This window comes from Ornithorhynchus anatinus, chromosome 2 (assembly GCF_004115215.2).
Source record: "Ornithorhynchus anatinus isolate Pmale09 chromosome 2, mOrnAna1.pri.v4, whole genome shotgun sequence".
NCBI classification, from domain to species: domain Eukaryota; kingdom Metazoa; phylum Chordata; class Mammalia; order Monotremata; family Ornithorhynchidae; genus Ornithorhynchus; species Ornithorhynchus anatinus.
The window spans coordinates 147,433,661-147,447,002 of NC_041729.1; the positions used below are offsets into that span (position 1 = coordinate 147,433,661).

At 44.2% G+C, this 13,342-nt stretch overlaps 1 protein-coding gene across 2 annotated transcripts in view; it reads right to left on the reverse strand.

The window, feature by feature from the left end:
- The window catches only part of CPNE8 (copine 8), a 296,420-nt gene that overhangs the window by 157,590 nt on the left and 125,488 nt on the right, over positions 1-13,342 (reverse strand). For both annotated transcript variants that reach the window (XM_029058426.1, XM_039911231.1), the window contains exon 7: positions 978-1,041. In XM_029058426.1, the coding sequence (XP_028914259.1) occupies positions 978-1,041 (64 nt within the window). The remainder of the gene's footprint in view (positions 1-977; positions 1,042-13,342) is intronic.

Genomic DNA, 13,342 nt, shown 5'->3' on the forward strand with positions numbered 1-13,342 from the left:
GCTTAGCGCCTCCTGCTAAGGGGGAGGAGTCCCCCTGCTTAGAGATTAGAGAAGAAAGGAAAACTGAAGAAAGGAAATTGCACCTTCATCCCAAATTCCCCCCAAAACGAGCAAACTATTCGGCAGTAATAGATTAGGGCCTCGCCGGAAGAAGCTTGATGCTAGGGTCAACGTGAATAGTATAATAATAATAATAATGGTATTTGTTAAGCACTTATTAAGTGCCAAGCACTGTTCTGAGCTCTGGAGGAGGTCCTCCAAAGGGAAGAAGGAGAGAGGCCAGGCCCAGAGACCTTTTAAGCCAGGGATGTCCTGGCCGGACCAGCTCGTTAAGGACCTAAACACCGGACAAGACTGACCGCCTCACAGTACGAACACTCCGTGACTGAGTTGGGAGGGGTACAGTTGCGTTTGTTGCTGTAGCTGAATCTCTGACTTCCTGTTGATTTTGTGCCACATAGTAAAATATCTAGCTTCTGAGTAAGCTTTGGTGATCATTCCCTCGGCCGTCCCAACACACGAACGTTCTAGTATAATCTCGAGTAACGGGTTGACCTGACAAATATCCAGCCGTAATAGGTAATGAAGCTAGAACACACCAATACCAATAACTGAAAGGACCATGAATTTCATATGGCAGAAACAATTCTAGAATGTACACGCAGAGATTTAATTGTTATTATAATTCTTTGCGATGGATGATTAGAATTGAAAAGGAAAAGTACTCTTACTGAAAATATACCCTATTTGAAAAGAACGAGCCGAGACCACGTAAATGTGAATCTAATTGCCGAATGAGCCTAGCGTCTCCAGCGAGTGATAAGTTCACGATACTGAATCACAACGAACTTCACAGTAATACGCTTGCTCGTCAGACACCCGTATGAAATTAATGTTTTAAAGAATCATAATATCTCAGGAAAGCATAGTATCAAAAATACCAAATTGTACGAAAAATTCAGGAAAATTTCACTTACCCTACAACAGTTCAGCTCTTCTGCTGTGAGAATTATTGTTCCACATTTCTTCCCTGGAATTCCTCTATAACAACAATTGTTTTTAAAATGCCGTGAATATTTTTTTTTCATTTAGTCACATCAATAGTGCTCTATCCTCACTGGGCATCCAACCAAAGGACTCTATTCCTTCCCTCCAACTCAAGGTATAACTGTGCCTTAAAAATACGAAAAGACGAATCTCTCACATGTTCTCTAGCGAAGGGATGATTTTGTCCAAATAAGACAGAAAAATTAATCACCTGCGATTTCTAGCTATACAATACCCAGAAGATGGACCCATAAAGTAGGTGCTTCCATTGTAGGCAGGGAAAGTATCTACTATGTCAAATTTAACTGTCCTAAGTGCTCTGTACACTACTCTGAAAACAGTAAGTGCTCAATAAATCCCATTGATTTTTTTTACGGTATTTGTTAAGTGTATACTTTGTGTCGAGCACTGTTCTAAGCTCTGGTGTAGATACAAGCTTATCAGGTTGGAGACAGTCTCCATCCAACATGGGGCTCACAGTTGAAGTGAAAGGGAGGATGATTTAATCCCCATTTTACAGATGACATGACTGAGGCACCAAGAAGTTAAGTGTCACACAGTTAGCCATTGGAAGAGCTGGGATTAGAACTCAGATCATCTGTGGCACAGGCCCGGGCTCCTTCCAATCAACCATGCTGCTTCTCGACTGATTGCTATGAACATCTGTGACCTAATCTACTTCTGTTCAAGGACCCCCAACGGTGAGTCTTAGCATTAGAATTCGGGGGAGATAGTTTCACAACCTGATCCTAAATACAAGATTTTTCCACAAAGTCCAACTAGATTGAGCAACAGTTCCCCAAAATTACATTATATCTGAAAAAAATATCAGAGGTGATTCAGTAATTTCCATTAACTTTTAGTCTCAATGCAGAATTCGAACCCCAGGGAACCCGGTTTATCAACAGTTGAATACTAAGAATTTATTATACTCTACTGCCGAAAGTAAAACAAGACCAAAATATAATCCCGTAAAGTTGACATAAATACTTTTCAAAACGATAATCAGTAGGTTGGGGTGCATATCCCAGGCAGTAAGAAACTGGGACCTCAAGGATTTTCAGGATAAGAACATAAAAACACAAGGAATGGTCCATCTAGCTCAGGATTCCACCTACACCGGTAACAACAGGATGCTTAGAGGATCTAAGTGATGGCGATTTTTTGACATCCATTTTAATGTGAACGGATGTAGCATATGCCATTTCATTTTTCATTCATTCAGTCAGGCGTATTTATTAAGCCCTTACTGAGTGCAGAGCACTGTACTAAGCACTTGGAAAGTATAATTCAGCAACAAATAGAGACAATCCCACCCTCAATGGACTCACAGTCTAGAAGTGGGGAGACAGACATCAAAACAAGTAAACAGGCATCAATAGCATCAATATAAATAAATAGAATAATAGATATTTACACATCATTAATAAAATAAATAGAATAATAAATATGTACCTATAAACACAAGTGCTTTGGGGTGGGGAGGGGGGCAGAGTGGAGGGAGGGAGTTGAAGCAATGGGGAGGAGAGGAAAAGGAGGGATAAGTCTAGGGAGGCCTCCGACTTTTTAACGCTGCAGCCCCATTTCTGCCTCTTGTAGCCCATTATAAACTACTCATCCCCTCACACTTAGAATATAAGCCCGTGTGGGTGAGGCGCTGTGGCCAACCTGATTATCTTCTATCTATCTACACAGTCAGCACTTAAGTTCCATTTTAAAAAATCATTCTTTCAGTCATTCATTTAATCATATTTATTGAGCACTTACTTTGTGTGCAGCACTGTTCATTCTACGCACTTGGGAGAGTACAGTATAACAATGAACATACACATTCCCTGCCCACAGTTTGCTTACAGGTTGGGGGCAGAGATTGGGAGACAGACATTAATACAAAAAAATTAAATGACAGATATGTACATAAGTGCTGTGGGGCTGGGAGAGGGGAAGAGCGATGTGACTCAAGCACAAGAGCGAAGAAGGCAGACTACAGGTGATCCTGGGCTGTGTGTGAGGGGTAGGGAAGAGAGTGAGTTAGGTTAGTGGAGAGGGTGGTGTTGAGAATGTCTATTTGGTCATCAAGGGGGGGTAATTTGAGGTACGGAGGCTAAGTGGGGCACGGTGAGTTGAGAAGGTTGGATGGGGTCCGGAGATCGGAGGTCTCTGTCGGGGAATAGTTCAGATTTAAGGGGAAGAGGTATGTGGGAGAGGAGGCGGGTGAAGAGATCATGGTCGGATAAAGGGATTTCAGAGTTGGTGAGGGTACCTATTGATATTTTCAGCTTGCACAGTTTTCTGTGATCATCCAATCCATACGCTTTCATCCACTGGATATAAAACTGTCTCCTTTTATTTGTTTAGAACCCACGATCTTCAAGATGCAATTTTTCTTTCTCTGGTTGAGTCAGTCAGTCTTATCTACTGAGCACTTACTGCGTGCAAGAAAGGGTACTAAGCGCTTGGGAGAGTACCTTATAACAATATAACAGACACATTTCACGCCTACAACAAGCTTACAGTCTAGAGGGTGAGAGAGACATTAATATAAATAAATCAATTACAGATATGTACATGAGTGCCGGGGGCTGGGAGGAGATGAATAAACAAAAGGAGCAAGTCAGAACAATGTAGAAGGGAGTTGAAGAAGAGGAAAAGAGAGCTTGAGCAATTTGGCAACTACGATTCTATGCTTGCCCTGTGTACATCCTTCATGATTTTATAGACGTCAACTGTGTTCGCTCTTACCCACGTACTTCCCAGATTGAGAAATCCTAAACTTTTCAGACAGTCCTTTTAGAGAAGCTACTTTATTTTACTGACTTCCAGGACTATCTGCGAGCATACTATCTGCAAGGATGCAATTGCATGGGAGAAAACATCTCCTCTGCGAGGCTCTGGCTTAGGCTTTCGAATCAAATAATATTGAGTTGTGCCAAAAAGTTCTAGTCTCAAATTCTCCCGTTGTTGGCTGACTCACACATTGGCTATCATTATCAGAGTGTGGATTCGGAGCAATTTTCTACACCCTGCCAATAGGTTCACCCTGTGCAGATTGGGTAAACTAGGTTAGTTACTCAGGTATCAAGTTACTAGGCAACCCCATTCTGTTTTCCTATTTATGAAATAGATGTGAATTGCAACCTCTCCAACACAGGGGATGGAAGAAAACTTGCAAACAATGAGCCAATTTCAAACCAGTTTCTATTCCTCGGGGATAAATTCATATGATCCATTCCCATACTCGCAGATTATGGGTAACAATCTGGCTTCCCTTGGAGAGATGTGGGTAGAAAGTATCTACTGATTCTGTTGTATTGTTCTATCCTGAGTGCTCTGCACACAATAAACACTCAAATACCATTGATTGATTGGTTGAAACCGTAGCAGAAACAAGAGGGTAATCACCGCCTCTTCGCCGCTCTAAACGTGTAATATACTGGACACTTGTTCTGTGAACCGAGTGGCCTGAGGAATTCACTTTCCCACTCATTTGTAATCTTAAACTCGCTCCACTCTTAGTCACGATGTCGGGTGTGGGAAGGTAAAGGGGGGCAAAGATAGGGAAATCAGTTCTCTATAGACAGAGCTCCTGGAGTTCTGCCTTATAATAGTAATGATGATAATAACGGTGTTAATTAAGCACTTGCAATATGCCAAGTACTGTTCTAAGTCCTGGGGTAGACACAAGGTAATCAGGTTGGAACCCAGTCCCCGTCCCATACGGGGCTCACGGTCTTAATCTCCATTTTACCGATGAGGTAACTGAGGCACAGAGAAGTGAAGTGACTTGCCCAAGGTCACACGGCTGACAAGCGGCAGAGCCGGGATTAGAACCCACAGCCTCCGACTCCCCAGCCAGTGTTCTTGCCACTAGACCGTGCTGCTTCCCATAATAGAGAAGCAGCGTGGCTCAGTGAAAAGAGCCCGGGCTTTGGAGTCAGAGGTCATGGGTTCGAATCCCGGCTCTGCCACTTGGCAGCTGTGTGACTGTGGGCAAGTCACTTCACTTCTCTGTGCCTCAGTTACCTCATCTGTAAAATGGGGATTAAGACTGTGAGCCCCACGTGGGACAACCTGATTCCCCTGTGTCTACCCCAGCGCTTAGAACAGTGCTGTGCACATAGTAAGCGCTTAACAAATACCAACATTATTATTATTATTATAATAATAGTAGCATTTGTTAAGCATTTACTATGTTCCCGAGCAGTACAAAGTGCTGAGGTATATACTAGTTAATCAGGGCTTACACGATCCCTGTCCCTCACAGGGCTCCAAATCTTCATCAAACCCCATTTTACAGCTGAGGAAACTGAGGCACAAGGCCGGGAAGCGATCTGCCCGAGGTCACACAGCAGACAAGTGGCAGACCTGGGGATCGGAAAGCCAGATCCTCTGATTTCCAGGGCCATGCTCTTTCCACCAGGCCACGATACATACGCAAAGAATTCATGTCAGCGGGATGCCAAAAGAGCAGCTGTTTGTCAAGATGAAGAGAGATAACTGCAGGCATGGGAAGGAAAAATTGGAAGCAAAGCAACACAGTTTTAACTGCAGAGAGGGAACAGCAGGAGACAGAGCAAGCTGGTGTGTAAACCTCAGAGCTAGAATAGTTCTTTTTGAGTAAAACTATCATAAAGGAACAGACTACACTTCCACTGAGCAGGGAAAATGACTGCAAGTCTAAAACCTGCCAGCATCACACGGGAATATAATCAATAGCTTCATCTTCAAGGAACAACAAAAAACTGAGGTACTTGTTCAGTGCTTACTATGTGCCAAGCCCTGAGATTCGTGAAGCGTTCCATATTTTTACTCTATTTATTGCCATTGTTCTCGTCTGTCCGTCTCCCCCGATTAGACCGTAAGCCCGTCAAAGGGCAGGGACTGTCTCTATCTGTTGCCGACTTGTTCATTCCAAGCGCTTAGTACAGTGCTCTGCACATAGTAAGCGCTCAATAAATACTATTGAATGGATGAATGAGATAGTTACAAAATAGTCAGGTCCCACATAGGATATGCAGTCTAAGTAGGAGGAAGAACAGGTATTGAATCCCCATTTTGCAGATAAGGGAACTGAGGCACAGACAGATGGAGTGACTTGTCCCAGGGCATAATAATTAGAATTAAGGTATTTAGTAAGCATTTACTATGTTCTAGGTGCTGAACTAAGTGCTGGGGTGGATACAAGCAAATTGGGTTGGACACAGTCCCTTATAATAATTACGTTGGTATTTGTTAAGCGCTTACTATGTGCAGAGCACTGTTCTAAGTGCTGGGGTAGATACAGGGTAATCCGTAGATACAGGGTAATCAGGTCGTCCCACGTGAGGCTCACAGTTAATCCCCATTTTCCAGATGAGGTAACTGAGGCACAGAGAAGTTAGGTGACTTGCCCACGGTCTCACAGCTGACAAGGGGCAGAGTCAGGATTCGAACCCTTGACCTCTGACTCCCAAGCCTGGGCTCTTTCCACTGAGCCACGCTATTTCTCTAATGCCGCATGGGGCTCACAGTCTCAATCCCCATTTTACAGATGAGATAGGCACAGAGGAGTGAAGCGACGTGCCCAAGTTCACACGGCAGACAAGCGGCATAGCCTGGATTAGAACCCGTGACCTTCTGACTCCCAGGCCCCGTGCTCTATCCACTACACCGGGCTGCTGCTCCAGGTCACACAACAGATAAGCGGTGGATTCGATTCCAAGTCCCCTAAATTGTAAGCGCGTTGTGGGCACAGAATGTGTCTGTTACATTGTTATATTGTACTCTTCCAAGGGTTTAGTACAGGGCTCTGCACACAGCAAGCACTCGATCAATTCGATCGACAGACAGACTCTGGCTATCAGACCCGTATTCTTTCCAATAGGCCCCGCTGTTTCTAATAAACCTGAACGTATCTATATTATTAAACACGTACGTCCTGCCTTCCTCTAATGATCGAGAATATGAAGTCATCATCGTCATCATCGACAACAGCATTTAGTGAGTGCAAAGACCCCCGACTGGACTCTCGGTGTCTTGGGTGGAAACATCCCTCTAGACTCTAAACTCGTTGTGGGAAGGGAATCTGTCTACCAGCTCGGTTCTATTGTACATTGCCAAGCACTTAATACAGCCCTCTGCACACAGTAAATGCTCAATAAATGTTCAAGGAATATGACTGACTGACTTCTGCTGTTATTGGCTCTTCCTGCTACCCCTGAGGTGGAAACACGCCTTATTTGAAGCAAACTGCCCATTTATCACCTGATTAATGCCTGGGATTAGGTTGGAGGAAAAAGGGGATAGATTTCTCCTTTGCAGATCAATTTTTAGCTTCTCTTTGCATGTCCAACCTTCTCTGAGTAAACTGTTATTGCTTGCAAATATTATGTCAGCCCATTCCCTCACAGAGGTGTTTATTCATAGCTTTATGCATTTCCCAAACTCTCTGACGGAGGCATCTTTCAAATCCCATGGATAATTTTGAGTTTGGTAGAAACGATTTGGCATAAACTATTCTCTGGACACTATTACTCGATCCCTGAAGGTGAGATTTTAAACCATTTGTAAATATGTATCTGAAATCTATTACTGAACTGCTTTATGACAAAACATATTATCGATTGAAAAACTTTATTCTTGGACTGCCACACCACCTTTCCTTTAAGTAATTCTAAGGGCTTTTATATATATTATCTATTTTGACTTTAAAATAGCCCCGTATGGTCACAATAGAATGTCATCCTGAGAAAATAGATCCAGGGTGGAACAATCCAATTATCTCACAATACTGAAATGTGTTGCTCCGTAACATTTATGACAACAACTATGTTCAATCAATCCATTAGTGGTATTTGTTGAGCGCTTACGATGTGCAGAGCGCTGTACTGGGCACTTGGGAGGACACAAGAGAATTGGTAGACATGATCCCTGCCCACAAGTCACTTACAGTCTAGAGAGAAAGACGGACATATTAAGAAAAATCAAATAGAGGATTTGGCAGGATCTATATCCTATAGAGGATATAGGCAGGGTATAATGATGTGTTCAGAAGTTCTGTGGAGCTGGGGTGAGTATCAATGTGCTTAGGAGATACAGAGCCAAGTGCCTAGGTGATACAGAAGGGAGCGTAAATAGAGGAAATTAGGGAAGGCCTCTTAAAGAGATATGATTTTAGCAGGGCTTTGAAGATGAGGACAGTGCTGAAGCCCTGTTGGATATTAAGAGAGAAGGGGTTCCAGGCCCAAAGGATGACATGAGTAAGTGGTCGGTAGCATGAGAGACAAAACTGAGATACAGTGAGTAGGTTGGTGTAAGAGGAGCAAAGTGCGTGCGTTGCGTTTCAACGGTAGATAATCGAAGAGGGAGAGAGGAGGGAAGAGTCGACTGAGTATCTTAAAGCCAACGGTAAGGTATTTCTGTTTGATGTGGAATGGCTGTACAATCACTACATGTTTCTGAGGAGTGGGGAGAAGTGAACTGAACTTTTTTTTTAGAAAAAGAAACGATCCAGGGAGCAGAGTGAAATGAGGCCTAGACAGGGGAGAGACAGGAGGCCGGGAAGACAGCCAAAAGGCTAATACAATAGTAAAGATATTCCTATTCTATCGTAATCCTCCTCGACCTCTCAGCTGCCTCTGACACTCGACCACCGCCTTCTCCTGCACACTTTATCTCACCTTGGCTTCACGGACTCTGTCCTCTCCCGGTTCTCCTCTTATGTCTCTGGCCATTCATTCTCAGTCTCCTTCGCGGGCTCCTCCTCCCCCTCTCATCCCCTATCTGTCGGGGTTCCTCAAGGGTCAGTTCTTGGTCCTCTTCTGTTCTCCATCTACACTCACTCCCTTGGCGAACTCATTCGCTCCAAAGGCTTCGACTATCATCTCTACGCAGATGACACCCAAATCTCCATCTCCTCCCCTGTTCTCTCCTCCTCCCTCCAGGCTCGTATCTCCTCCTGCCTCCAGGACGTCTCCACCTGGATGTCTGCCCGCCGACTAAAACTCATCATGTCCAAAACTGAGCTCCTCATCTTCCCTCCCAAACCCTGTCCTCTCCCTGACTTCCCTGTCACTGTGGACGGCACCACCATCCTTCCCGTCTCACAGGCCCGCAACCTCGGTGTCATCCTCGACTCGGCTCTCTCGTTCACCCCACACATCCAATGTCTCCAACACCTGCCGGTCTCTCCTTTACAACAGCGCCAAGATCTGCCCTTTCCTCTCCATCCAAATGGTTACCTGGCAGGTACAAGCTCTCATAATATCCCGACTGGATTATTATGTCAGCCTCCTCTCTGACCTCCCTTCCTCCTGCCTCTCCCCACTCCAGTCTATTCTTCATTCCGCTGCCTGGATCATCTTCCTACAGAAACGCTCTGGGCCTGTCCCTCCCCTCCTCAAACACCTCCAGTGGTTGCCTATCAACCTTCGCATGAAACAAAAACTCCTCACTCTTGGCCTTAAAGCTCTCCATCACCTTGCCCCTTCCTACGTCACCTCCCTTCTCTCTTTCTGCTTTTTATGGGAATCTAAAACAATCAGTTGTCTGTAAAATCTTCCTATTTAACATCTAAAAGGGAAAAAATGTAAACCCACATAAAAATAAGCTTTCACAAGTCGAAGTATAATCGTTACATTAATAGAGTTTGCACTACTCGCACTTCAAAATTTAATCCTCTGTATTTTGGAAATTTAATGTAATCGTTTCCATTAAGGTAAAAATATATGTTTAGCTAGATCCTGAAATTAAGATTTATTATCCTAGTCGTCGGCCATAATTATTCACACTGAATAATTGTTATATTATTTTCCTAATTACGAAGAGAAGATGGGTAAATTCAATTAATTCAGTGATTAACCAATCAAGGCAGTTTGGTAAGAAAATGTCCAAAAACGATTTATAATGTTGAATGTGCAATATGATTTACAAGAGAAAATACAGGGTTTGAAAAACAAATTTTTTGGAAAAATATATTTTTTCCGTTATATCACTGTCCCATTTTAAAACCATACCAAAATCCAGGCTTTACACTGTGCTGCTATGCATTTTTAACAATTCTTCGGGGAAACTAAATTGGTGAAATAAAACCGCAGTGACCCAGAAACTTTGGAGACAATAATGAACGATTTTTAAAAATAAACTATTTTGAAAATCTAGCCACCTTACTGGGCTACAGCATGGACCTCACGATACAGCGTGTCAGTGGGAGAATATACAGGGGGAGACTTGGGCCACTTGCGGGACTTAGCAACCGATCAATCAATCAATCACATTTATTGAGTGCTTACTGTGTGCGGCTTACTGTACTAAGTGCTTGGGAGAGTACAGCACAATATACGGATACATTCCCCGCCTACAGTGAGTTTAAGGTCTAGTGGACTTCATGTTCTAGATTGTGTTGGGACCCTTGAGTCCACAGAGAAACGCGCAAAAAAAAAAAAAAAGAATTAGAACACGATTCTCTTTGAAATCAGCCAATAGGTTGTACTTATTGAGTGCCTTGGGTGTTCCTTTTCTCCTAATAATCATTATCATTATGCTATGTACCCCTTATGCACTTTGATACACACCCCAGCCCCACAGCACCTATGTATATCTCCTTATACTCTACTATTTTCCCCAGCCATAGTTTATCTTAATGTTTGCCTCCCGCTATAGACCGTAAGCTCCTCGTGGGCAGGGATCCCATCTTCCAACTCTATCATATTGTCCTCTCCCCAGCGTGGCTCAGTGGAAAGAGCACGGGCTTTGGAGTCACAGGTCATGGCTTCGAATCCCGGCTCTGCCACTTGTCAGCTGTGTGATTTTGGGCAAGTCACTTCACTTCTCGGTGCCTCAGTTACCTCATCTGTAAAATGGGGATTAAGACTGTGAGCCCCACGTGGGACAACCTGATTCCCTTGTGTCTACCCCAACGCTTAGAACAGTGCTCGGCACATAGTAAGCGCTTAACAAATACCAACATTATTATTATTATTATTAGCTCTCCCCACTTCAAGGCCCTACTGAAAGCTCTCCTCCTCCAGGAGGCCTTTCCAGACTAAGACCCCCCTTTTCCTCTGCTCTTCCTCCTCTCTCCGTCACCCTGACTCCCTCAGTCTGCTCTAGACCCCTCTCCACCCCCCATCACCTGGGTATATATGTGCATGTCTATTATTCTATTCATTTTATTAACGATGTGTATATATCTACAATTTTTTTAATTTATACTGAAGCTTTAATGCCAGTTTATTTGCTTTGTTTTGTTGTCTGTCTCCCCCGCTTCTAGACTGTGAGCCCGTTGTTGGGCAAGGATTGTCTCTTTTTGTTACTGAATTATACTTTCCAAGCACTTAGCACAGTGCTCTGCATACAGTAAGCGCTCAGTAAATACGATTGAATGCCTGAATGCTCTACACAGAGTAAGCACTTGAAAGTCACTGAGTAATTGATTTATTAAGTGTTCCACTAATAGAGGTTATGAATTGCTCCATACAAAAGTGGGATGAGAAAGTCTGTGACCACATTTGAGCAATGATGGTAGAGCGGCCATGATTTGGAGAGAAGAAAAAAGGTAAAGCTTTTTTTTTTTTAATGGTGTACGTTCATTCAATACTATTTATTGAGCGCTTACTATGTGCAGAGCACTGTACTAAGCACTTGGAATGTACAAATCGGCAAGTGTTCACTATGTGCCAGACATTGAACTAAGCTCTGGGGTAGACACAAACTAATCAGGTTGGACACAGTCCATGTCCCACATTGGGCTCACAGTCTTAATCTGCATTTTACAGACGTGGGAAACAGGTACGAAGAAGTAAAGTGACTTATCCAGGGTCACACAGGAGCCTCGTGGAGGAAATGGGAATTCCAAAGCACTCTGATGAGAGGGAGAGCAGTGAACTGCTGGACGGTCCTAGAACACAATCACCTAACCAGCGACGAAGCGACAGTCGTATAGCTTTGCTGGGAGGGAGGAGCACAGGAGGAGAATGGATGATAGCGGAATACTCAAACAGCTTCTTTGTGATGAACTGAAAGGAGAAATGTGGAGACTGGAGAGCCAGAAAAAGCAGTGGAAAAACACAGTGTACTGCAGTTCGTCTTAGGAATAGGGCAGTGGAGTGATGGGGGACCAATCAATCAATCAATCAATCAATCATTTGTATTCGTTGAGGACTTCTGTGTTCCGAACATTTACTAGGCACTTGGGAGAGTACAACGTAATAACAATTGGAGAAGCAGCGTGGCTCAGTGGAAAGAGCACAGGCTTGGGAGCCAGAGGTCATGGGTTCGAATCCCGCCTCTGCCACCTGTCAGCTGTGTGACTGTGGGCAAGTCACTTCACTTCTCTGTGCCTCAGTGACCTCATCTGGAAAATGGGGATTAAGACTGTGAGCCTCATGTGGGACAACCTGATGACCCTGTATCTCCCCAGCGCTTAGAACAGTGCTGTGCACATAGTAGCACTTAACAAAATACCAACGTTATTAATAATAATGACTACTCTGGTATTTGTTAAGCACTTACTGTATTCATTCATTCAATAGTATTTATTGAGCACTTACTATGTGCAGAGCACCGTACTAAGCGCTTGGAATGTACAACGTACTGAGAGCTGCGATAGATACAAGCAAATCGGGTTGGACACTGACCCTATCCCACATGGGGCTGACAGTCTCAATCCCCATTTTACAGATGAGGAAATGAGGCCCAGGGAAGTGCAGTGACTTGACCGAGGTCACACAGCAGACAAGTGGTAGAGCGGAATTAGAACCCATGACTTTCTGACTTCCAGGTCCACGGTCTATCCACTATGCCATGCTGCTTCTCTAACAGAGTTCAGTATAACAGACGACTGAACCACTACACCGTGCTCTATCCCAGTGGCCCTGCTGCTTAGAACAGCCACTACAGCAAGTCCGGTCTGACCGACATCCCGGCCTAGTGGATAGAGCACGGGCCTGGGAGTCAGAGGATCTGGGTTCTAATCCCTGCTCTGCCGCTTATCGGCTGGGTGACCTTGAGCGAGTCACTTCACTTCTCTGTGCCTCAGTCACCTCATCGGTAGAATGGAGATTAAGACCGTGAGCCCCGTATGGGACGGGGACTGGGTTCCAACCTGATTTGCTTTTACTTAGTACAGTGCTTGGCAGGCAGCAAGCGCTTAGGAAATACCACAATTATCATTGAATTATTATTAGCAGTGTGGCTTAGTGGAAAGAGCTTGGGCTTGGGAGTCAGAGGCCATGAGTTCGAATCCCAGCTCTGCCACTTGTCAGCTGTGTGACTGTGGGCAGGTCACTTCACTTCTCTGGGCCTCAGGTTCCCTCAT